At 40.2% G+C, this 27,955-nt stretch overlaps 1 protein-coding gene across 6 annotated transcripts in view; it reads left to right on the forward strand.

Moving 5' to 3' along the window:
- Positions 1-2,525: 2,525 nt before the first annotated feature.
- The window catches only part of LOC125453068 (protein furry homolog), a 301,124-nt gene continuing 275,694 nt past the window's right edge, over positions 2,526-27,955 (forward strand). For 2 of the 6 annotated variants that reach the window (XR_009445855.1, XR_009445856.1), the window contains exon 1: positions 2,526-2,800. Coding sequence is in view for 4 of the 6 variants with exons in the window: in XM_059646706.1 (XP_059502689.1) it covers positions 2,596-2,800 (205 nt within the window). In the remaining 2 variants the exon portion in view is untranslated. Of the gene's footprint in view, positions 2,801-27,208; positions 27,953-27,955 lie in introns of those variants that run through there. The other 4 variants (XM_048532133.2, XM_059646705.1, XM_059646706.1 and 1 more) reach the window with 3 other exon arrangements.

A 27,955-nucleotide genomic window follows, 5' to 3' on the forward strand; every position in this document is an offset into this window, starting at 1 on the left:
AAGTAACAGTGATCACATGGGTCTTGTCGATGGCACCCTGCACCTGAGGGAAGACAGCTGTGTTGCCTAACTGTTGAGACCACAGCACTGACCACATCTTGGGAAATGAACTGTGACCTTGTACGATGCATTGGCCAGTGTCCTGATGCATTTGTAGGTGCATGACTAAGATATCCCACACAGATCTCCCATCACTTGCTGCAAAGTGCATACTGGTGTGCAGTGATCTCCACAGTTACCAGAAAAGGAAGACCTCCCACTCCTGTAGCCCTCAGATTCTGCTTCAGCAAAGTTCTGTCTCCGTGTCCTGGGATATATAAGGCCTGCATCAACACTGCGCCTTGCTCGTGGGCAGGAAATTAAGTCAGGGCCAGAAATCTCTGGGGCTCCTGCAGACCGATCTATCCTGAATGGCCATTCAGCTGCAGCATCTTCTGAGACTTATTGGTCCTCATCCTCAAATGGCAGTAGCAAAAGCCTTTGGCTTGGGTTAATGTGCCAACACACTAACAAGGATGTCACAGGCAAAGCAAGGCATGGATGCTATGAGCATGCAGTGGGCATAAAATGACTGAGCTCCAAGACAGCAAGCCTGAGATCTACTCTGGCCCATTCCATGAGGTGGGTACCCATCCCTGTGCACAATATGTCCCTGCTGCAACTACTCAGTGCTGACAGTTGGTGTGCTCTGCATTGCAAGCTCTGGGTTTGTGAGAACCCCACCATGAACTGGATAGGTGCCATGATGGTCATGATGGGTTAGCAGATGCTGGATGCAAATATCCATAAAGGTAAAGTGCATTCACCTGAATCACATGAATTGTACCACAAAATGTTGTGGCCTAGTGTCTAACATGGAAGTCGTTAGAAGCCAATGGGAGCTGAATTGGCCAGGTACATGGCCTGATTTCCTAAAAGAGGCTGAATATTAATGAGACAAGTTATGGCATTAACATGAGGATTTACAAGCATAAACAAACATCAACTGGCATCTTGTCAATCCTGCTGCACCACTGGTAAAAAGCATAAAACCTACAGCAAATTGAACATAACATTGGGATGGACCAACAGATTTCTCATCCAATTCTGCCACACATCTTGCCATAGCACATGTCACTCAGACCCTACAAGATTCTATCCTTTGTCTCTAGTTTCACAAGTTAGCAACAGCAGCATTCCAACAGCGACAACGGCTGTCCACTTTGGTCACCTTTCAGCTTTTTTCCAAAGCATCGGGAATCACTGATCACAACCATTGAGTATTCAAATCACACTGCACTGGCCTATTTGAACCAAAGGAGCTTCTACATAAATATGCAAGTGAACTATATACCCAATTGTGAATTCAGATCAGACAAAGCCATGATCAAATTGTACAGTACTCAAGTCAGGCCACCCTTGCAGAAAATGTTCATTTCTGGTCAGAGAAAATTGCAGAGAAAAATTGTGAGACTGAGTTCCTAATAGTATTATGTGAGTTATAAGGAAGTCTTTGGTTTTTCAGCTGAGAAACAAGGAGGGAAATATTAAATTCTACGATCTGGCAACGCAAACTGGTCACAGTTAAAAAAATTCCAATATTGAACTAGCAATACTAGAGTCACCCTATTAACATTGAACATTGGGCTTCAATTAATTTAGGCTGGAGAGCTGGAGGTACCTACTACACATGATCAGGCAATTCGTTGTCAAAGTGAATACGAACTTTAAGTTCAGACACATCACCAATAGCTTTCAGGGATAGATTGATCAGAATGGGTTTAAATATGGCCCAAAGACTGCCTTCAAAATTGCTGTCGAATTTGAAAGCATCAGAAAGCATTGTATTTTGGTGATGACTTCCAGTGGTCTCTTTAAGAATCTTTCATTAGGTTACAAATAGACCTGGCTATTCTGAGCACAGCATGCCTGTAGAAGTCATCAAACGAGTGCTCAGTTGTACTTAAAGGGTCTCATACTCATTTTAGGCATGAACCCCATATGTATATTCTGGTGCTTTTTCTGAAGTTGCTGGTGACACACATTTTGGCACAGAATTTGCATTCTGTCGATTTGTATATGCATTACTAAAACTGCTAACCATTGTGAGCACTTTATTGTAAGCATTTCAGATTATTTGTACCACAATACTTTAACACTAAGTTAGCATTTATAACTTCACAGGAATATGTGGTCTAAAGTCAAACACTACTTACAAAAGATTAACAACCTGATTCTCAAAACACACGAATGTTTACACATAAAGAATACGCTATCAGTTTCCTGAGAATGTTCCTAAAATTATTTAAAATATTACAATTATTTCTACATCTTTGTAGCTATTTGTGAGGAATAAAATCTTCATGATTTAATATATTTCTTTCCTAACTTTGTTCTGTATACACCCACTGCTACAAGGACAAACTACTATTTTGTAATTCAACACCTGTGAGAGACCTCGCCCATTAACTCGCTGGACTGCCCTAACAAGAATGTGAAGTAAACTTTAGGCAAACACACAGTTGGGTTTACTATGTTTAAGCAACAAGATCCTCTAAGCATCTTTTCCATGTGAAGCTGGACTTTATTCCTCTCGTTTTTGATAAGATCACCTCAATGGCATTTGACGATAGCAATTTGAACTTCATGAGGAAAGATACTGCAGATTTATTCCAGAATGGATTAAATTCAAGGCGGAGGGTTAGCCTTCCACCAGAATTCTTGATGAGGATTGATAATTACGGAAAGGGTAATAGAAACTACAGGAAAATGGAACAAATACACTTAAGGCGCCCTAAGAAAAGACCTTCTATTTTTCAAGGTAGGAAATGTCTCTGTGATGTCAATTGGTTGTGATTGAAGATTATTGAACAGTCTTTAAGATATATAGATTTCAGAATTTCTGTTGAAAATGACATCTATATGCGCCAGTTTAATGAGAAAAATAACATTTATAGAGAAACATTAGTCAGATGAACATGTTAGGATGTGTTGACAGCTTCCCAGCATAATGTGCCAGAAGTAGTGGTCTATAAACAGTTTAAAAAGTGCCGATAGCAAAAGTCTGTTTATGACTAGGTACTGATGATTGCGCAGCTAGTAATTGGTAAGTAAGTTATGCTTTGCATTCCTCTCCTTCAGCAGAGCCTGAAGATTGTTGATAAGAGTGGTTATTTCAATCAAACCTCTACATGTTCTGTGTGAGAAAGTTGGTGCATGTATACTTTAAGATTACTGTGAAACAATACAAAAATATAAAACTTTCAGACAATGTATTTTTATATTTATTATGATATAAATTATCATTTTTTTTCATGGGATGCAAGTATCACCGTCTAGGCCAGCATTTATTGTCCATCCCCAATTGCCCTTCAGTAGGTGATGGACAGACATCATCATGAATAGAACAGCGTGGCAGCTGCATTTGAGCACATTTCACCATTGTGTCAAGCATGTTACTGTGGGTCCAGATTCACATATAATTATAGTTGTACTTTTATCATTAATGTAAAGGCCATTCAGGGTAACTCATTTCCTTCCATAAAGGACATTTAGTAGAGGTGACTTGACTGAAGTATAAAAGCCTGAAAAGTCTAATGGAGATGGATGAGAAAAGGATATTACCTCTCATGGGTGAATCTAGAAATTGGGGTGTGGTTTAAAATAAAGCACAAAATCTTCCCAGTCCCAAATGACATGGATCCTGTTGAGAAAGTTGGGGAAATCAGAAGAAATGTCCTCCTTCATTACTACCTAATTTCATCTAATTAATGCTCCTCACCCACTATGAGGAGAGGATCATGACTATGACGGCCTCCAGTGGCAAAATTATTTTGCTCAATCCCTTGATGTACTTGACTTGTCAGGAACACCTGCCTGAATGGTGTCTGCCCTGACTTAATTGAGGAGTATGCATTTTTCCCACTTGCTGTCTAGAAACTGGAAGGCAAGAATTCTGAACATGAAAGTCAGACCTGTTACCTGAATGAAGAGCTGGCCCGATAGCTTCCATGTAACCAGAATTGATTGTCATTAAAAAAATGTTAGTTCCTGTCATGTCCTCTGTGGAAAGAAATCAGTTGTTTTTATCTGATATGACCTACATGTGACTCCAGACCCACATGTAGTTGATTCTTAACTGCCCTCTGGGCAATTGAGGATGAATGATAAATATTGGCCCAGCCAGCAATGCCTAATGAATATAAAAAAGAGCTCCAGCTCACTGCTTACTCCACCAGATCTCCATCCTGGACGTCCGGCACCAGTTTTTCAGAACATACTTCATAGGTAGCGGCTGCATAAATGCCACTTATATAGATATTAACATCTAACATTCCAATTATGACATCCATACCAGTTCTGCTTCTACAGCTCAATGCTGCACTTTGGAGCACTCTAGCACCTCTCGTTGAAATACTAACGTTGAAATACTAACTCTCGTTAGCTACTAACAATGTCTGCACGCAAAAGAGGCACCCAACTCAAGGATTGGACCAGGGTGCGTCTCAGGGCTTTTCGTTGGCTCTGTTAGCTCGCTTTCACTTTTTGCCTAGTTTGATGTTCATAGCATCTCAGCCCTGCTTTTCTGTGTTTTGACCCTTGGCTCACCCCATTTCTGTTTTCCCTTGCCACTCAGCACAGGTACAAAGTTTGTCATAGTTGGCAAACGTGATGACTCAGTGGGGTCAACATATTGTTATATGGCACTGTGCTATGTCAATCTTATACACACACTATGTTCCAGTCATATATACAGCAAGCACACTGCATGTGCTTCGACTAAATGGCTATGCTGCAAAACTTACAGAGCGTATTCCTCAATTAAGTCAGGAAGACACCCTTCCGGCAGGCGTTCCTGACAAAGTAAGTCAAGTGCATCAAGGAATTGTTCACAATAATTTTGCCACATGGGGCAGTCACGGTCATGATCCTCTCTTCATAGTTGATGAGGAGCAGCATGTGACATTGTACATTGTAAGATGGCATCAAATTATGTTTCCGGCTCTCTATTTCCCTTTGTCTTTCTGTCTTTTTATGTCTTTGTATCTCCTTTTACTCTTCTTTGTTTTAAGGAGCAAAATTTCTGAATTTTTCACACCTCTGAAAATGCAGAAGATATCTTGAGCATCTTAAAATCCCAACGCAGCTGCTGGCCCAGGCTGTAGTACAGGATTGTTTAAATACTTGGGATTGACAGCCATGTATGTTAAAGCTTATGAGAGACATCCACTGTGTGAAAATTGGAAGAATGCCATGCCAGTCCGAAGGTAGATCAGAGGCTGAGAGAGGGAATGAACATTTGCCAAGTTTTTGGATATTGCTTCTTAGGGTACTGAAGAGCATTTCTGAAAAGGCACTTAATATCCCCCTAGATTAACTACTGTTGTTTCTTGCCAATTCCGAATTAGCACCAAGTGACGTAAGCCAAATGGGCAGATCAAAATCCAGAAGTGGCTTGGGAACGTTCTCAGACGTCTTGCACCATGACATTATGGGAAAGGTAATGGCGTAATGGTCATGTCATTTGGCCAGCAATCCAGGATCCCACACCATTGCAGCGAGGCAGATGATGAAATTTGAATCCAATATGGTCTAAAAAGCTGGCATTATGGTGACCATGTAACCGCTGTCAATTATTGTAAAAATCTATCTTAATCATGAATGTCTTTTAGAGGAGAAAATCTGCTGTTCTTACCTGGTCTCGCCCATGTCTAACTCCAGACCTGCTGTACTATGGTTGACACTTATGTGGATTGGGCAATAAATACTTTCCTGGCCAGTAGCTGACAGTACAGATAAACAAATAAAGAGTTGAAGATCAGCTCCCTTCTGTCTGAGTTAAAGAGCTAGAAAAAATAGGAGCTGTGGATTTGATTTGTGGATGTTGTTGTGAAAGTGAAACATCAAATATTTGCAATGTGGGTTTTAGGTGTGTCACAAATAGTGCTACATCCTGTTTTAGATTGTGAAATTTCTGGAGCTTTGACTATTACGAAAATGATTGAGCAATATCTATATCTTCCTTACATTTATAAAGGCACCAAAAGTAGCTGACTCATAATGCCTACTGGAGTAATAATCCAGATAACCATGGTAATGTCCTGTGAAAATGAGTGCAAATCATCCAAGATGGCAGGTAGTTATTTTTAATTTAACAAAATCTGAAATCAAAAGATAGCCCAATAGTGGTCATATAATCATTATCATTCGTCATCTACACCCAGCACACAGTGGCCGTTTCTTCAGCAGCTATGTAATTAGCAAGTTCAATTGAATCATGATGGCTAGAATTTATTTTTATTCGTTAATGGGATGAGGGCATCACTGGCGAGGCAGCATTTATTGCCCATCCCTAATTGCCCAGAGAGCAGTTCAAAGTCAACCACATTGCTGTGGGTCTGGAGTCAAATGTAGGCCAGACCAGGTAAGGGTGTCAGTTTCCTTCCCTAAAGGACATTAGTGAACTGGATGGGTTTTTCTCCTGACAATCGACAATGGATTCATGGACATCACTAGATTCTTAATTCCAGATATTTTTAATTAAATTCAAATTCCACCATCTGCCGTGGCGGGATTCAAACCCAGGTCCCCAGAACATTATATGGGTCTCTGGGTTAACAGTTCAGTGGTAATATCACTAGGCCTTCAACTCCCCCAATGACTTCATGTTAATGGCAGAATCACCCATCTGGCCATTGGAAAGGGTTCGGGTGATACCCAGCATTTGTTTGAGAAAACCTTCTCAGTTGCATATCTTTGCTGGCACCTTCCAAAAAACCTAGGTTCTGTGACGGATCCCCCTCATTGGGGCTTAGGTCAGTCAGGACTTCAGGATTTGTATGATTGATGGCACTTCTTACTTCAGCTGCTGTCTCCTGGCAGGTGCCTTTTGCATATTTTTCAGGGATGGATATAAGCCTCTCCACACCGCATGTGCTCACTGGATTCACAACACACATGTCTCTCCACCATTCCACATTGTTATGTGATTCCACTTAACTCAAATCATCATGCACTGACAGTCAAGGTTCCACAATACCACCTAGTAAGCTGTTTGCTTCCACATTTCCATCAGACTTCAGGCCTCAAGGAATTCCCCTCTGTAGACTGTTTTCTGAGGTTTCCCTCTAGCTATTGGCTCAACAAAGTAGGTGGATCCTGTCGCTTGATGATCTGAAATTCAGGGTCCCACACTTCCAGATCTTATTCTAATCTCCTTGATATTCTGAGTTTGGAGGAATATCCTTTCATGAGTTGGAAGGTCAGCCCTGACAACTGTGTGATGGTTCAAAGTCTTTCTTCTCAGCACTCTGTCTTGATCCTCTTGGACACTATCTCAGATAGCTAGCTTGGCCTCTTGTGATGCTGAGCTACCCTCTCATTGACCTGGACATCTCCTTCAGAAGCTATGCTCAGCCCAAGCAGATGATCCTCAAGAAGGACTGGATCTCATTCAAGAAGACACAGTGCGCAGAACATCATGTGGATGAGTGTGAGGTCCAGTAACATTAGAAAGTCCATAAGCAAAAAACCAACTCCAAAGGTATTCGGGCAACTTTTGTTAAATCTCAGGAGGCAAGGTATGTAGATGGTCATGTAGAATACAACTGAATCATTCACCTCCCTCTGGATGACAGGGGACAGAGCAGCTCTTCGCAATTTCATAGACCGAAATATCTGTGAGATCCTGCTCTTGAAGTTGCACTATGAACATGGTAAATTTGATATGGAACATTGAACAGTTAAAGTAATCACATACAAACTCTCTGGTTGTAGTTGAGGTTATTTGGTCGTGGGGAAAAATGGCCTGTATGAATTTGGTGAAGACTTGTAAATATGAGGACATGACAGTTCCATTACTACTGGGGTCAAAGATCATAAAGTTTCTAGAGGTCTCTTGGCAACCAGGGATCTCGTACTGGGGGTGAACTCACTTCCCTGCTTTTGCCAAAGAGCACATCTCACAATTTCAACAGTAGTCAGTTATTAGGAGCCATCTAGGCCAGTAATACTAATCTCTGATCAGAACAGTTTTTTTCTGCCTCTAGGTGATATGCTTGATAATGAACCAATACCAACACTTGACACTGTCAGGAAGGATGAGGTGCTTCACCTGTCCGTCCTTGTCATAAGCCAACCAATACAATACTCTTACAGCAACTCAACAGTTTCTATGATAATAAGGTGTAGAGCTGGATGGACACAGCAGGCCAAGCCGATCAGAGGAGCAGGAAAGCTGATGTTTTGGGTCTCGACCCTTATTCAGAAAGGGTCCAGACCCGAAACGTCAGCTTTCCTGATCCTCTGATGCTGCTTGGCCTGCTGTTTTCATCCAGCTCTACACCTTGTTATCTCAGATTCTCCAGCATCGGCAGTTCCTACTATCTCTGAATCAACCATTTCTGTGCTGATTTAGATTCCGTCATTAGCTGGTACAGGGTTAGTCGATATTGGGCATTCCAGTAATGGTGTAGTTTACTGATGCACATGTCAATCAGCTGAAGCTATCTGAGATCCTCTTTCATGATGGATGGCAAAGGTGAAACCACATTTCACTCTACCTGTCAGGACCTGGTTTGGATCTTGTCATAAATGCATCAAAGACACTCCATCGAACCTGAAACCAAATTTCATTGAGAACCGAAGGTTGGAATGTTGCCTTTGACTTGGGAATGACAATGGATATGGCATCAGCCACAAAACCATCCAGCCAGGCAGTTCCATCCTGTGGTCAGTCTTTAATGAAGAGCATCAGTATTTGCATTACTTTTGTCTGTCCTGTTTTTGATCTGGAATTGAAACTCCAAGATTAGCAGCCCATTATGTCTCTGCTGCTCCAAGCTTTACTGACATTTGAAGTAACTGAGTGGGTTGTTGTTTAGAAACATTTCTGCAAGCAAAATGTATCTGAACTTCTGGTAATGACTTAACTCAAAGCTAGCAGTTTGAGTTTCATACTGGAATAATTCTCTACATTCCTTTCAATTGACTTGAGACTCCAACTAGTATAAGCCATAAACACTCTTTTCTGCTCTTGAACCTGTGGCAGCACCAGTTCCCTTCTTAAGAACACTGTAGGTTTCCCTACATTCCACATGGGCAGAAACCTTTCAAGAAGGTACCTTAACTCCACCTTCTAAAGGGCAATCAGGTATTGGTAACACATGCTTGCCTGGCCAACAATGGCTTCCTCTCATGAAAGAATTTTTAAAACCATGTGTTCTTCTAAACTTCAGTGAGAATAGGCCCATACCCTTGTCCATCCAGGTGGCAGAAATCACAGATTTGGAATGGGCTGTCAAATGGGCCTTAGGGAGTTGCTGTTGTGCATCTTGAAGCTGGTGCATTCTGTTGCTACTGTGCAGCAGGGTCAAGGGGTTGAATATTGAATGTGGTCAATGTGATGCCGATCAAGAAGGCTGGATGATGCCAAGTTTCTAGCATGTTGTGCTCAGTATTTCCTCATAAGACAACTGTTTCATCCCGGTTTATGCTGGTAGGAGGAGTGTAGTGGGTGGAAAAGTGTTCCCTAAGTGGCTGAAATGCATGCCCAATGATGCTGACATTCTCATCATCGGTGATATGTCAAGGCAGTGGGAAGATATCAAGCTCCACTCCCAAATCCTTCCCCCATCCTACCAGCCTTCCCACATCCTTCCAGTCTCCAAAGGACTAGGAAAACTCAGCCAATGAGGCAGATTTTAATATAAACAAAAGAGGTCTCTCTCACAGGTTGGAGGACCAGTGAAAGTCACATGTTTGCATATGGCTATCGCACTAAATACCAATCAGATGTTGAACTGGGCTGCAGAGAGTCTTCAGCAACATCAAGGATTCTAAAAGTGCACGTTCTACAACTCCCACGAGCTCCCAAACACTCAAAGGTTGGAAGTTGTTCAATGCTCAGCAGTTCCACTGCAGATGCCAGCAATGCACCCACCCAAGATCCAGGATTTAAGGGATCCAGCTCACAGGTTGTGAGAATAGATGCTGTAAGGACAGGGCGTGTCCCTCAAGTAACTTCCAACACCAAGTTACTCAATCAGACGATCAGTAGCTATGAACAGTAATAGTTTTAGGAGCACATTAATGGTCTATGGATATCACTGGAAAGGCCATCTAAATATTGCCCATTCCTAATATTCTTGAGGAGCTCTTTGGTATGTCACCTTCTCGAATTACTGCAGTCCATGTGGTAAAAGTTACCTCGCAGAGTTAGGAAAAAGGCAGTTCCTGTTTTTTCACCCTGTGATGATGAAGGAACATTAATGAATTTCAGGATAACACAGTGTGGAGCTGGAGGAACACAGCAGGCCAGGCAGCATCAAAGGAGCTGGAAAACTGACATTTCAGGTCAGGACCCTTCTTCACAAATTTCACATCAGCTTTCCTGCTCCTCAGGTGTTCCTCCAGCTTCACACTGTATTATCTCTGATTCCAGCATCGGCAGTTCTTATTATCTTCTAATGAATTTCAAGTCAGGGTAGCATGAAACCTGGAGAGGTCCATGCAGATGATGATGTTCTGTATCAGCCATAACCAGCCATGGATTCAGCACGTCATTTATACCTTTCGGCTGAAGGCAAGTCAACTGCAAGATCAACAACAATTTGTATTTATGTTGCACATTTAACACAACAGAGTGATTTAGATCAGTTCACAGGAGCATAAGTGAACAAAGTTTGACACTGGACCATTTGCAGACAACTTGCATAACTGGCAGTTAGTTTATTAATACTATATTGGAAATCTGTTACCTGTGAAAGGAATTCACAGTACAGTATGAATTATTTAATGTGTTGGTTTTAAGAACACAGAACTAAAATGTCACCTGTTGCAGCAAAGGCGACTTGTAGGTAAAAGCGAAATGGGCATTCCATTAACAGGTATTCTTTTGTAAATGTGCTTCTTGACAGAGTAGAGGAGGGTGAGCAATATTGGTTGGTTATCGTCATATTGCAATTTGTGCAACCTTGCCAATGTACAAATTGACTGCTGTACTCCCTACATTATTGTAGAGACTATACTTATTTAAGGACTGTAAAACACTTCAGTACATCCTAAGGTCATGAAAGTGTAGTACAAATATAAAATACATATAAACGTAAGCTTTTTTTCCTTAGAGATAAATTAACAAACATATAACTCTTTACTAGTTCAGAATACTTACAGCACACCCTTGTATATGAAAACATGCTTTTTAGTTTTTCACATTGAGGTTTAACTTTATTTGCACATTTAGTGATACTGATACCTTTAATGCCCAAGCAGCATCCAGACATCCTTTTTGCCTGGCCTTGTGTCTATATTTGTGCCTATGACTATTCCCAATGTGCATCTGCTTAACTTTAATGAAGTCCCACAGGTTGTTAAGTTGCTGAGATGTTGTCATAATACTGTCATAACATTGCACAGTACTTGCTCAAGCATTGCCAGCAGAGGAGGAGTGGTTCAAATCAAGCTTATTGGAACCTCCATATAAAAATTTATGGAGGCATTAAAAGACATAATAGACCATTCAGTAAATCCTTAATTTAACTGAACAACTGCAATTATAATTATTGAGAAAATGGCAGGACTTTACTTTTGCCAGTGACCTATGTGACTGCTCCTAGTTCACAGCGGCCACTACTTAATCTAGAGAGCCACTAATGTGAAGTCAGAGGAGGGGGACACTGAGAGCTATTCTATTTCCTTGTATTTGACCTGCTCAGATCCTTGCCAGAGACACAGTCCCTGTCTCACTGTTCTTGTCTCACTTATCTCTTCGGGGTCCAATGAGGACCCCTGGTAAAGGCCAAAGTGTATTATGGCCATGTGGTGTTGCAGGTACCAAACTGCTGCTGGCCTTTGTTTTGTTGCACTTGTTTGTGATGGGGTCTGATTTGTGCCCTGCTGGGGACAATTAGTTTTTAAGACTTGATTCTGTCCAAGATATATTGGAAAAACAGAGCGGGCAAAATTTTCATCAAGCAATCACCTGCCTTTAAATTTGAGACAGGTCTGGCACAGTTGCATTACATTTCCAATAAGGGGAAAGGTAAGACAAACAAAATCAGACTAGCTTGGATGTCTAAAGAGATAGAAAATAAGACGAAATAAAATGATGTAAATAACAAAGGACATGGACCTGGTGAATGGAAGGAGTCTGGCAGATAAAATTTAGTGCAGAAAATTAAGTATAAAGTGATACATTTCTCAAGGAAGAAGAAGGAGAGCTAATATAGGAGCATGGAATTAGCTAAAATGCTGAGTATATAATGTAGCATATGATGGGTTGAATTGCCTTCTTTTACGCAGTAAACATTCTTTGACTGTGATTCCAGTTAATCTCCAGTGACACCTCAAGATTTGGGCCAAACTGATTTATAGGACTGAGTGATAAGTAGGAAACAAAACTTAAGGAATCGAAGGAGAGGTGATCGGTGTGAGAGTCATGAATAGAAAAATATCATGGGGGCACAAAGAGAAGAAGTGAAAATGAGACAAGGGGGAAACAGGAACAAAGTCAGGGAGGGAAACAGGGAGTACATAGGGACAGTCACCAAGGCCAAAAAAAAATCTCTACACTGCCATTTAAGACCAATACTGTTCCTTTGGTGTCACTAGATCAGAAACCTGGAATTCTCTCCCTAACAGAATTGTTAGTCCAGCTACAACACATTGATATAGTGGTTCAAGAATGCAGCTCACCACCACTTTCTCAAGAACAACTGGGGATGGGCAATAAATGTTAGAATACCAGCGTAATCTATGTCCCATGAGTATATATATTTTAAATATTCAATGGAGACAGATTTGGGGAAAGGAAAACAATTTCAGCAGAGGATGGAAGAGTGCAGCAAACAAAATTCTGGGAGCTCAAGCACAACATCTATTGATGAGTCTTGATAAAACATTCTGATGGAGTGACGGGGTTGGAGTAAAACTTATAGACCAAAGTTCACTGATTTCTAGTCAAAAGGGTGGGTTGACAATTTTCCACTTTCACCACTGAGAAAGTTCACTGAATCAAGCTTCAATCCACTGTTAAGAGACAACTGGTGAGCTTCTTAGAGAATCAGAGCTCTCAATGTTGAAGTGCCACATCACCAAATTCTGCTGACCAATCACAGTCTGGATGCCTTTGGGTACTAGAGATCATTATTGATCCTAATTTTCAATTGATCCAGTGGTGAGAAGATAAACATTGTTCTTTTGTGTCTTAAGGACTGAGCGGTCATGGGGGGTCAGAGGCAAGTGTAAGGCTGGGTTTGACCAGCCACCCTCTTGCTCTCCATCCTTTCTATGATTGCAACGTTCCTCAACCCGGCAGGCAGGTCACTTTGTTTTCCCTATTAGGAGAACTGCCATTCTTTTTGACCACTGGAAGGACAGGTAATCAGGCCAGTGGCGAATTGAGGCCCTTAAGTGGCTGCTATTTGACCACAAAAGGTATTCATTACTGGAAAGTCAAGTAGCTTGCCAAGAAACCTTCTCACTGAGCCAGTTAATTGATGATGTGGCAAAGAGTTGATGAGTTTCACTTCAGAGCAACTCGCTCAATTGTTTGCCCTTCCTTCTTTCCAGCAGTGAAGATAAAATTGCAAGTTTTGTAAAAGAGCCATCAGAAGGAATAACAACTGAGAAACACTGCAGTTAGGAACTGGAGATGATTTGAAAAAATTTTCAGGGGCTGGGAGAAGGAAAGTGAAGTTACTTTTAAGCAGTAGAGATGTGCTCACTTCATCAGGATTGGTATAGGTTTTCTAAGGCTTGATGTACTCTGCAGATACGGTCGGAAAATGAACATGATTATGAAAAGGGAAAGAACTATTTTTGTAGGGAGAATGTTAGTATTATGTAAGCAGGGTTTTAAAAATCCAAAAATGTTTTCCTATTCATATTGAGTGTTTTCTGTGATGCAAACTGTAATGACCATTGAGATACTGAAGAAATGTGATCTCTTAACAATGTCAGTTATAACAATTAGAATTTGTCAGAATTGTGTAATGTCAGGTTTAGGGAGGACACTAAAATTTTGATCACTGGCTTTACTGAACACTCGTAAGGAGGGATTAAAATAATATGCAAAGAGATACATATACGATAAACTTTCTGATAGCCTGACAGATGATGAAATATAGTAGTTGGGGGTTAGGTGGGTGGACATGAAACAATGAAATAATGATTGACAAGTTGAGACTTTGTTCAAATTTATTAGAAGTTTTATCATTTTCACATCTATGCTTATTTACTCCTCAGAATAGCTGCATTTAAAATAAATTTCCTTTTAGAAAGATATGAATGGTAGGTAAATAATAATATTGCAATGGGTTCTACAACTAACATGACCATGACAGCTCTTTGATCATGCATCTCCAGGCTTGATAAATAGATTTACAAATATAGAAACATGGAAAGTTGGGTCAGGAGATGGCCATTTGGTCCTTGGAGCTTGCTCTACCATTCAGTTTGATCATGGCTGATCATCTGACTTGACACCCGAATCCCACTTTTTCCCCATACCCCTTGATGCCTTTAAAGTCTAAACATTTATCTATCTCCTCTTGAATATATTCAGTAACTTGACCTACACAGCCTTTTGTGGTGGAGAATTTCACAGGTTCACTACCCTTTCAGTGAACAAATCTTTCCTCATCTCAGTCTTAAATAGTCTACTGTATCCCGAGACTGCGTTCTCTGGTTCTAGACTCCAATCTTGGAAATCATCCTCCCTGCATCTTGTAGCCCTGTTGGAATTTTATGTTTTAATCAAATCCCATCTCATTCTTATTCCTGTGAATACAGGCCCAGTTGATCCAATCTCTCCTCATTGGACAAACCTGCCATGCACGCACGGTTTCAGCTTAGTCAACCTCAGCTGTACTCCCTCTATGGCAATTACAGCTTTTCTTAGGTAGGAAGATCAAAACTGAGCACACTGCTCCAAGTGAGGTCTTACCAAGGTCCTGTATAACTGCAGTAAGACATCCCTAATCTGAACTCAAATTCCTTTGCAAAGATGGCCAATATACAATTCCCCTTCTGAATTGCCACAGCACCTGATGTCTACTTTCATTGACTAATGAACAAGGATACCCAAATCCCTTTGTACAGCCATACTTCCCAATAATAGCACCATTTAAATAAGATTTTTTTTTCTGCTCTTCAGACCAAAATCTACAAGATCACATTTAGCCATGTTGTACTGCATCTACAATGCATTTGCCCACTCAGTCAGCTTGTCTATATTACCTTGAAACTTTCTTGAAGCCTCCTGACAATTCACAATCCTGCCTGGTTTTCTGTCATCAGCAAACTTGAAAATATTGCATTTCATTCCTTCATTTAGGTCACTTACATGTATCGTGAATAGTTGGGATGAAAACACTGATCCTTGTGGTGGTCACTAGTCAATGTCTGCCGCTCTTTTTCCCCCATTCTGTGTTTCTCTGTCAACAAATTCTCAGTCCATGCTAACATATTACTTTTGAGAAGCATGATTTGCCTTTCATAAACCCAGACTGGCTTTGTCCAATCCCATTAATGCTTTCCAAATCATCTGTTATCACGTCTTTTATAAGAGACACTAGCATTTGCCCCAATACCAATATTAGGTGATTTGTAATTCAGTTTTCTCTCTTCATCCTTTTAATTGGCGGTGTTATATTTGTCACTCTCCAGTCTGCAGAAATTGTTCCAGAGTCTACAGAATTTTGGAAGTTGACCACTAATGCATTCAATTTCCAGAACCACTTCCTTTAATACTATGGACAGTGACCAGAAGATTTGTCAGCCTTTAACTCCATTAGTTACCCCAGCACATTTTCTTAGTAATACAGATTTCCTTCAATCCTACTCTCTCACTAGACCCTTCGTTCCCTAACATATATACTTGGTATAAACAGAAATATCTTGTAGAGATCATAAGGGTGAATTTGACATTGTAACACATGCTTGTGTATAACTTAAATAAATGAATCACCTAACTGTTGAGATGTATGGTTTGCATGAGGTCCAGATAGGGATATCATCCAATGGATCATATCTATAATTTAATAGCATTTAATTACAGTATGATAAAGACAATGCTACACTGTGTTACCATGACTCAGTTAGTAGAACACTTATCTTTGAATCACAAGGTTCTGCATTCAAAATCTGCTCCAAGACTTGAACACAAATAGCAAGGCTAACATCCAAGGCAGTATTGAGGCAGCTTTGCATGACATTCCCTTTCAGATCAGATATTAAACCAAGTCCTATCTGATCAGGTAAATGCAAATGAATTCTTGGCACAGTTTGAAATAAACGCAAGTGAGTTATCTGGGTGTCCTGTCAATAATTAGCCTTAATCGATAGTACAAACAACAGATTATCTAGGTGTTATCACATTGCTTTTGTGGGAGTTCACTGAATGCAGATTATCTGCTGTGTTTCCAACATTACATCACTGTCTACCCTGCAAAATGTGTTTAATTAGCTGGAAAGTATTTTGACATATCCACTGTTTAATACAACAGGGTAGACCAGTTTTCCCTAGCAGAGAGGTCTGTTACATGTATATAGATTTGAGAGGATTTGACAGTAGGATAACATTTTTCACCCAGCGATGGCGAGTGTCTGAAATTTGCTGTCCAGTTTGGCGTTTGAGGCAGAAACCCTTAACCAATTTAAAAATAACCTGGTTTTGCACCTGAATTGCTGTAACTTTCAAGGCTACAGACCATGTGGTAAATGCAATTAGAATGGACATCATAATTTACTCAGTTAGCACAAACAATACAGACTGAATGACTTCTTTGTGTGCTGTGAATTTTCCATGGTTATTTATATGCATCAGTCATTTATTTTATACATCATTATTGTTTATCAATATACGTTTGAACTCAGATTCTATTTATGTGGCTGTATAAATTTTGAGCAAGCACTTCTTTTATTCTTAGCAAGGGATTCTTTTGGGCAAGCATTTGTTGACCAAACCAACTGACCTGAAACAGTGGGGCAGTTTTTTTATATTACTCATGGGACATAGACATTGATTGCATGTCCCTATACTTGCCATTGAGAAAGTGGTGGCAAGTTAATTTCTTGACCTGGTGCTGTCCATGTGCTGCAGGTAGACACACAATGTAGTTTAGAACAGAATTCCAAGATCTTGACCGAACGACACTGAAGGTATTGAACGTGATATAACTTCAAGTCCAGGTGAAAGACTTGAAGGGGAATTGCACTTAGTGGTATTCCAATGTATTTGTTGTCCTTATCTTTCTTTAGATGGTAGTGATTGTGGATTTGGAAGGTACTGTCTAACAATCTTTGGTGAATCTCTGCAGTTTATCTTATATATGGTATGCAATGCTGTTACTTAGTATAGGCATTCAAAGGAGTGGGGGTTTGTGGATGTGGTGCTAATCAAGTGGACTGCTTTGTTCTGAATTATGTCAAGTTTCTTGAATGTTGTTGAAGCAGCACTCATCCAAGCAAGTGGGGAGTATTCCATCACAATCCTGATTTGTGCCTTGTAGATTGTCACAAATGGAGCTGAACATTGTACATTCATCGCGAACATTCTGGCTTGTCACCTTATGATGGACAAAGGGTCATTGATGACACAGCTAAAGATGGTTGAACCTAGCATATCACCCTGAGGAACTCATTTTGTGATGCAGTGGTAGTGTCCCCATATCTAAGACCGGAGCTTGGCTTCAAGTAATACCTGCTCCAGGGGTGTATCATACAAGATCTGAATAGGTTCATTAAAAACAGCAACCCTGAGGAACTCCTACAAGCTGTCCTCGAGCTGAGATGTCTGACCTCCAACAAACACAACCATCTTCCCATGTGACAGGTATAATTCCAACCAATGGAGATTTTTTTTCCTGATTCCAGTTTTGCTAGGGCTCCTTGATGCCACCCTGGGTGAAATGTAGACTTACTATATGGTTAAGCATCATCTACTTTGCTGTGAGTCCTGAATCACAGATGTAAGCAAAAGTTTTCCTTCCTTAAAGGAAATAAGTGAACAAAATGGGTTTTTAACAAAAATCGGTCACTATTACTAAGACTAGCTATATATTCCAGACTTTATGAATTGAATTTCAATCCTATCAGTTGTTCTGATGAGATTTGAATCAATGCCACCAAAGAATTATCTGGTTCCTCAGCATCACTACTGCAGTGATATATGGTTACCCCACTACCTTCCACAGTTGATGCCCTCATATTTTGAGCCTTTCTACCTATGATATCTTGTCTGAAATGTTGACAGTTTGATACATTTTTCAAATAGGTGTAATGGCCTTGAAATGATCTTGGGATCTAAACTAATTTTTAGTCTAAGACCTATCCAGGCCAGTTCTAATAGCCTTAAACTCATCTACAATAAGTATATGTAAATGAAACCAACATAAAAAATGACTGATGGAAGAATTTCAGGATCTGTACATCATACAATATGGTGCTGATAACCAGGAGCTGACAATGTTTTTATCCCTACCGAATCAATTAAGATTATTTCACATTTGAAGTAGAATTAAGGAACAATCTAGGTATCTTAGTAATGGTATTGAAACACCAATACTCTGGCAAACTCACGTTTAATTCCATTGAGTGCTTTAATACAGTTACAATTCTCCTCACTGCCTACCCTTAATTGTGCCACTGAGTGAAGAAGCAAAGACAGATGGTTCTTCAGTCTGTTCTGAAGAAGGTTCACTGGACTCAAAATATTAGTTCTGCTTACTCTCCACAGATACTGCCAAACAGCAATTTCTGTTTCTACATCTTTATTGATGGATAAAAAAGTGGGGAATTCTCTGAGATTTGGGAAAAAGTTGTCCATTTGCTGGATATGGATGTCAGTAGGGTAATCTAGCACTAGGCATTTAAGAAGATCTAGATATTTACATGGAAGAATAGTAGGATTTGCTTAGGACTAAGTAAAGAAAGGGGGAAATGGGTTCATTTGGAGCAGAAACATTGGCAATTGAGTGAAATGGATTATATCTTTTGCATGTTTACATGTAATCGTAGCTGCCGATCACAACATACCAGTTTTATAATGTCTACAATACTTAATGCTGGACAATACCATCAATCCTCATTCTTCTTTTGCCGGCATTTATCTATATAATAAATGTAGTGAATCAAGCCATTCTTCATTTTATTGTTTATTCATGAGATGTCAGCAAAACTGTCCACCATTTATCACCATCCCCTGATTATTTTGAGACAGTCATGGTGAACTGCATACTTGAATCACTGCAATTGGTATGGTGCAGGTACATTCACATGCTGTTAGGTGGGCAATTCCAGGATTCTGACCCAGTGACAGTGTAAAACAGTGTTGGCAGTTTATTACCAAGTCAGTAGGAACCATCTTATACTCTTGCTGCCCTTGTTTTTCTATATGGTAGACACTGGAGGTTTGGAATGTACTAAGGGAGAAGCCTTGATGATTTGCTGCAATGCACGTATTACATTTTGCATACTGCTACCACAGGTGCATGATACCAAGTTCTGTCAAATGTTGCCTTGATATCAAGGACAGTCACTCACATCTCTGAAGCATTCAACTCTTAGTTTGTGATTTGACTGAAGTTTTATAATAAGGTTTAGAACTGAGCAGTTCTGCCAGATTCCAAGCTGATTATTGATGAGCACATTATAGGTAAATTTTGTGGTATTTTCCCAGATGACCACTTCAGGCACCTTGTGGGATTTACCACCCCTACCAGTAAAACTAATCTTCATTTTCTTTGTTTAATTTGGGCCTATGTAGTGCTTAATGATAGAGGATACACCACCAACTACAAACAAAGAACCATGCTTGGATAACAAGAAAATTTATTGCATGATAGCACTAACACTGTTCACTGATCAGGCATAATTACTACGACCTTAGGGAGCTATGATAGATACATTGGCATGCCCTGAAAGCTAAATTAGAACTCCTTGGCTCTACCCACAGAGCGTGTGTGGTGTCATAAAATGCATGGAGCCAATGTAACATGAACATTAAGTTTGTCAGACCAACGACCTTTCACATCTACCCCTAAGTACATCCCCCCTAGTTAACTAGTTAAACAATCACATATATAATTATATTACACGTACCACCACCGTATTTCCCCCCAAGTCTCTAACTTTGCAAGTACAGGCAATGTGATGGGTCTCGCACTTAGTCTTCAGATTTGGAAAAATGGTAAATTTCTTGCCTAAGGACTGTTTAGCCTGGTTCCAATCTGTGGATCTTTTCTCTGCTACAGGATTTTCTATCTTTTGAGACCCTTTGCAGCAGACATTGTTTTTTGTAAATGTTGTTGTTGATCATTACTATATCTGGAAGACACTTAATCTCCTAAATTTCATCATGAACAGCAGCATGTGTGTTGAGATAAATATTTTATTCCTTGTAGAGTCCTGGATTTCTCGAACAGGAAATTGCTTTCTACTTGGAACAGACAGCTTCTTTTTGCAGTAATCTTGATGCAGACAGCAGGAAATTTCCTCCTCTTTTGACCATGTTCTGGATCTGTGGATGTTGGTCTGGTTCCACTGAGTCATGAAACTTAATTCCCTTAATTAAGTGATTGGGCTGGCCTTCTTCAGTTGCCTATTGTGGTAGTTGACTGGTAAAGTAAACATTTTCAGACTCTTAGCCATGTTAGTGAGGGATTGCTGCACATTCAACATTGTCTCTATCCCTGGTATATTCTGTTTTGTTTTAGAAGACAGAAGGTTGAACATTTCCACTAGTCCTGCAAAATCAAGGTTTTCAGATGAGCCGGGAAAACTGACAATTTTTGCTGGCCCTATTATTTTTTGGACAAGTTATTTGGGTAATGTTCTGGCGATTAATTCCTAAAAGCGTTAGGGTAACTAGCAATCCCAAAGTTTAGCTGAAAAGCAATAGAGCAGAATGAATTTACCAACACCCTGTGATGAATCAAATAACTAATTTAAGTATTAAACAAGTATGGAAAACAAGAGCTAAAAGGAAACAAAGTCGATGGCACAAGAGACAACCAGTGCTGCCATCCATAGCTGCTCCAGTGTGAATTAGTACTTGGAGCTGGAAAGTAGCAATAACATGAAAAGAAGGTGGAACATTCTGTGCATGGAATGTGGAGATGCCAGTAGCACATGTGCAGATGAATCTTAGCATGAAACCTGTCACAGTTAGCTGACACCATTTGCCTGTCTGAAAATGTGCCAGGGTCAGTGTCCATTTTCTTTGACTCTTTTGGCACGCAAAGTAGTTACTGTGCGTTGAAAATGGTTATTACTTAACTCTTATGGGGTGTGAGAAATTTCTTTTACAGAATTGCTGTCAAGTACACATCTGCTCATTCAAAATAATAATTCTACAAATAAAATTCACAATCTTAAGCAAGAGATTTATGTTCCCTACATGCTACTTCTGCCAAATTCAGGGGAATTGGGATGTACGGTCACTGCTTGGAGTGGATATTAAACCTGGAGCTTCCTCCCTGTGCATAATCTTAAAGGTAGATCCAAAGTTTTGTTCAATGTCAAGTCCATTTTGCCCATGTCAAGTTAAGTCCATGTAACTTCCCAGTTTCATTATAATACATCTCGACTTCAATGCTTAGGAAGCACTGACTTCCATTGCAGAGCTCGCAGCATCTAAGGTTGAAAGGCAGCAGCAGGAACACATTGTGTACAAGATCGCACCCAGATCATGTACTGGACTAGGCTGCATCTTGACACTGTTCACTTGCTGTCTTAGCACTCATTCACTTAGTGCTTACCAGCATGCATCCATGCCTTGACTTTCTCGCCATGCCATGTCTGTTAGCACATTGGTGCTTTAGACAGAACCAAAGAATATCTGTCTCTGATGTGCTCATTTGCACAGACAGGCTGCTTGTCATACTTACCAGTTGGAATTTGTCTCGAAGTAGGGAGGAAAGACATCTTGATATATGGCACACCAAGCCATCAGTTTAACACCTACAGCATGTGCCAGCTGCCTGCGTAGCCAACATACTGTACATATATTTATCAAATGACTATAATGAGTGAAATTGGGAACTGCAGATGCTGGCAAATCCAAGATAACAAAGTGTGGAGCTGGATGAACACAGCAGGCCAAGCAGCATCTCAGGAGCACAAAAGCTGACATTTCGGGCCTAGACCCTTCATCAGAGAGGGGGATGGGGAGAATTATGAGTGTTTGGTTCAGGAATGGTCCTCAGGCCAGTCAAGGCAGGGGACAGCTGCCAGTTGGGGAGTTCCCAGGGGCACAGTCCACACACAGTTCAGAGGCTTGGCCATGATCCGTCACCAGCTTGGGTTGCTCACCATCAGAGGATCTGTCCAACAGCAGTCCATGGAACGGGCAAAGGTCCATCCTGTACAGTCTGCACCAGCAGTCAGGGGAATTGCATAACATTAGTCAGCGAGCTGCAATGACAGCAGTTGGGGTCAGATCAGTCATGTCTAGGGGCCGCTTGTTGAAGTCAGTTATAAATCTGGGGCAAAGACAGTCCTGGTTACTGTCTATCAATCATTCAGGAGAATGTCAGGTATCCTGGACAGCCGGCAGGGGATTCACTGCCAGAAGGTATGAGTGAATCCAGAGTCGGGGAGGGGGAGAACAGAGGTATTTGTGAAGATGGGAACAAAGATGGTGATGGGGTAGTTTCAAGGTAAATGGACGGGGTGTGGGGGCTTGGCGGTATGCGTGACAGCAATATACAGCATGATATGCTATAGGAGAGAAGTTATTGACACTGATGAATACCCTGGCCTCCAAAAGATGAATGTAGAGGAGTGGGCAGACATCATTAAGGTGCAATGTCAGACAGGAGGGAGGAATGTTGGAGGTGAAATTTGATGTGATGAGAACATTGAGTTTGAGGAACATTTCCTCGTGCATGACAGCACTCAGACATACTGGATGCTATGAGGCAGACAGGACCCAACTGATACCCAGTTCCAATAGATGCTGGATGCAGAATACTATCACAGACTGTCAAGGTCTAGATGCCAGCAAATGGTTTGCATCATGGATGCAAACTGCAGCCAACATTGATTTCTTTTGCATTCACTTTTGCTTGCTGTCAATAAATGTTCATGTACTTGAGCAAATGTTTGCCTGTACACGATAATCCTTTTATGGACATTGACAATATGTGGATGACCACTGAGCATTTGTGAACAAGTAGTGATGGCAAAAATATGTCCAGGTAAAGTGTGTAGTCTGTTAGCTAAAGAAGAGAGAATAGAGTTGCATGTACAAGCAAATTTCAGCTATGGGGACTGTGACATTGTGACTTCTGTGCCATTAAGCTGCCATTTATGGTAACATCAGATTGTCAATGCTTTTCCGGGTGCACAGTGGCCTCTCAAAAACAATGTGGGCACAAGAGATGCCGACCTTTTGGTGGCTATCTGATAAAAAGTGAGTTGTTCTGGAAATGGCAAATGGTAAGATGGGGCTAGAACTGTATGTGAGAGACAGTTCAGTATTTAAGAGGGGAATTAGCAAGATATGACAGGAAATTTCATTAGGCATCGGAGCAAAAATCTCTCCAAAAATCTCGACATAACATGCACAGCCAAAAAATTAACTTAAATTCAGAAAGTTTAAGTTTCAATCCATTTAATGACCATTTATGTCTACAGGCACAGAATTTTTAAGAATCTGCAACTGAAAAGTCTATTTTTATTTTTGGCACAACTTATGCCAAAGACTAATTCAAAGCAACAGAAGACATAGAGCAGGTTTCAGTATGTATACTTTGTTTTAAACTTTGTTTTAAGCTGAACCAAAATAAAATGTCATTGATGTTTTTTTGAGGTTGTACAGGACGTTGGTGAGACCTCTTCTGGAGTATTGTGGGCAGTTCTGTTGTCCTGCCTTGGAGACTATTATTAAATTGGAGAGGGTTCAGAAAAGATTTACCAGGATGTTGCTGGGAAAGGAGGGTTTGAGTTATAAAAATAGGCTGGAATAGGCTGGGACTTCTTTCACTGGAGCATAGGAGGTGAGGGGTACCCTTATAGACATTCATAAAATCTCCAAGTGAATAGCAAGCGACTTTTCTCTACCGTGGAGAGTTCACAAGTAGGGGTCATGTTTTAAGGTGAGAGGTGCAAGTTTTAAAAAGGACCTGAGGGGCAAATTTTTCTACACAGAGAGTGATTCATGTGTAGAATGAACTGCCAGAGAAAGTGGTTGTTGCAGGTACAGTTAAACATTTAAAAGACATTTGGATAAGTTCATTAAAAGGAAAGGTTTGGAGGGATGTGGGCCAAATGCAGGCAAGAGGGACTGGCTTAGTTTGTAAACATGGTTAGTGCGGACCAGTTGTAACATCAGTTTCCATGCTGTATGCTGGGTAATCCAAGATGCATGACAGACAAAAAATTGTTGTAACAGCTGCTCCATTTTGAGGTATTTCCAGTGTTGCAAGTGATTTCCTTGAAACCTAGGAGCAGTAATTGCTATTTTATAAGCTGTTGCATTGGTTTGGAACTTTGGAAAAGAAAAGATCAAGACAACGGCTCTTTAAAATGGAGGAAGACTAACAAACGTAGTGACCACATGGGAAGTGAATCAAACCGAGAAATCAACCTGCACTGCTATCTGACCTAGCAGTGTATCTGCACAGCTGACTGTTCTACTGTTTGATTTTAAGTATATCTGGACATTGGAGTCATCTCAGAAAAATGAACAAAAAGCAGAACAAGATTCAATAGGCATTTGGATGGGTAAATGAATAGAAAGGGTTTACAGGATATCAGCCAACGCTGGCAAATGGGACGAGATTTATTTAGGAAATCTGACTGGCATGGATGAGTTGGACCAAAGGGTCTGTTTCTGTACTGTACATTTCTATGACTCTGTGATTGAAAATCAGATCACAATGCAAAGAAGCCTTTCAAACAGGCACCATTAGAAGATTTTCACATTTGATAATTGGGTGTTGTGGGGCTTATGGGTAGTCATTAAAAAAAGGACACTTGGGCCTACTGTGAGGACAAGTACAACCAAAACTGCATGATGCCCAAAATTGTATGATTTTTTTCAAGCCATGTTCTTGTTTCCATCTAGGTTACACATTATACAAGGTGCAGATACAGAGAAAGCTCCAAGCCATTGTTTCAGTCATGCACCAACTGCAGATTATTGTTATAAAACACCAAAGTACAGAGCAGCCATGTGAATCTTTAATTTTTGTTAAGCCCTACTTTTTAACAAATTACAGTGAAATCACATTGAGTCAAAATTGAATAACCCAAATCTTCTGTTATGGTGAAATTGGCAGCCATTCCTGCTGCTGGAATAAGAAATCCAACAGAAGGTTGCCCATCTGGACTGGTAACTCTGGATAGTGGAACTTATGCTAGCTTGTCATGTGACCACATCAATGAATCAGAACAGAGTTAGGCAACCCTACAACACAAAATGTGGGTCTGGTAAAACATGAAGCCTGAAGAAGAATCGCTGGACCTGGCAGAGCTGCTCAATCTTTACAGCAATTTCCGCTTTTGATTCAACATTGAGATCTCTTTTTCAAGCCTTGCAAGTATGGCTGAAGAGGCTGATGACCCTGAAGAGTCCAATAAATCACATACCTGTTTCTCTAGCTGATGCCGCAGAGGCTGTAGAGATGTTCCTGGATTGTAGGTAAAACTAGGTTGCTTTGGAGCCTTGTCACCTAACTCAAAGCTCTGCTCTGCACGAATTTGAGAAGACCTCCTGTATGATTTGATTTATTGTGATATTGCTGTAGTAGTTGATAAACTGATAACATTGTGAAAAAATAATTTTTTCAGTTTCCAAATTTTTTAAATATTTGTTATACATTCTGTTTTCTAAGTATATGTACATTTGTAGGTTATTTGATGAACTGTTAAAGGAGTTTCACAAATATGTTTGCAAGAGTTAAATTTCTCAAACTGTTGGAAAACATCGTTAAGGTTGTGCAAAGGATTGTTCAAATGTTTTACAGAATGTTTAATATAACAAAGGAGTGTTTATACTGCAAGGATAGTTGCTTTCAATTTGAAGAGAATATCATTATATGTACTGATTTTTATCTTCAGTAGACAGCAATGAAAATACCTCCACTCAAGAAATTCAATGAGCCAATTTTTGGTGTGGCAGGGCATTTATGTTAAAACCTACCCTTCAAACCTCAGTTCATTTTTCTCAAAACAGATGACATTGTTGAAAGTGGGAGCTGTTAAAAGCAGAGGAAATCAAGACATCTGGGACATCAGTTATCAGGGGAACAAATAACTTCCTCAGCAATGACAATTAAGAATTGAAAAATAAAGTGGAAGAACTGAGGAGGGAAAAGTAATAAGGAGAATTCAATGTCAAATTCGATACCAGAAGTTATGTAAAGAGAAAGAAAGACTGGTAGAGAGAGAAGACAAACGAAAAAGACAATCTTGTTAAATGTAAAATTTGGTACTTTTAAATTATTAAAATCATGTGAAGGAATGAGACCACGCACTTAAAATTTCAGTGCAAGAAATGTGAATTGCAGTCACTTGGAATTACGAGCGAGCCAGAAAAATCTGCCATAATTTTAATTTCTATTTACCACGCAAATACAGCAATTTCGCAACACTGAAGGAAGCAAACAGCAAAATGCAGTTTTTGTGCTGCTAATGTGGCACAACGTTACAGCTCGCATAGAAACTTTTGGATCTTCGCGTTTAACTGTTCATCTGCCTCTCCCCTAAGATTATACACATTTAACGGATAAATAACAACGGTCAGCATGTTTGTGTTTCAATGTCAAAATCTACAGAATTTAAGGTGGTTTGCATTCTATCATTTCATAAGCGCAATAGCCGAAATAGCTTCTAAATTCTGAGGCAATGTATCCAAGCAGTTTTGGTGCTGTCGCTGTATGCTTTATGTGATTGTAGTAAGTGCTGTAATTAAATTGATGTGGGGCCACTACAACCATTATTAATATGAGACAAGATTTCACTATTCCTTTAAATTGAATTATATAGTATGGAAATTAAGGGAGTAACATTTATCCTATCTGCCTAGAAAATATTGTTTGATCTTGATTGCATCCAATAATAGCATGTATTTAAAATGTTGCGTTGACTGATAGTGTGTTTGAATAATCAGAAAGTATTTACCACAAGGCGAAATAACAACAAAAAAGCCAAGCTATTGCCGTGTAGCTTCTGATTCGCACGCACTCACCCCTGGGATTGGGCTGACTGATGAGCTTTTGAACGTCACTGCAACCAGATATATGGGTGCAGTTCTGCTTTACTGCAGCATGATGCAGCTGAATATATTTCAGTGCACTCTGCTTGAAGCAAAGATCAGAACGCCGCATATATTAACCGTTCAATAGAATTTCTCCTTTTTTTCGGGACAGAAAGGATACTAGAACCGGTTAAAGTCCCGTGACAGCAAAAAAAATCACCGCCTCTTCGGTGTGGTTCGAGGTCAGTGCAGTGTTTGCGTGTGGAACCGCATGTATTCAATGGATCAAGGAAGCACTGTTCTCTTTCTTGCTTAGATTTAAATCTGACAGACTAAAAAAAGCAACGAATAGGCCACCTCAAAGACCATTGAAGGACCCTTTCTAATAGTATTTTTCCAGCAATTGTTTTGAGCAAATATACAAAGAATGCATATTGAAAGACAGCAAACTTCAACATCATCTCAGTCCACCGATAAATACCAGCCATTGACAGAATCCAGAGAAGATAAAAACTAGACATCAAGAGACCAATTAAAGGCATCTTTGTATATTTAAAAGGACTGCTGAGGACAAGGATGAGAAACTGTACAGTATAAAAATCTCTTCTCTCTCTCCCAACCTGCTGTTTGCGGTACTGATTTGGTGAACGCTACCTGCCATTGCTGCTTAGTATCACAGTAATTCTTTGTACACTGTCGATATGGCAAGCCAGCAAGATTCAGGCTTCTTTGAAATCAGCATCAAGTCATTGCTGAAATCCTGGAGCAACAGTA

Source organism: Stegostoma tigrinum, chromosome 6 (genome assembly GCF_030684315.1).
Source record: "Stegostoma tigrinum isolate sSteTig4 chromosome 6, sSteTig4.hap1, whole genome shotgun sequence".
NCBI lineage: Eukaryota > Metazoa > Chordata > Chondrichthyes > Orectolobiformes > Stegostomatidae > Stegostoma > Stegostoma tigrinum.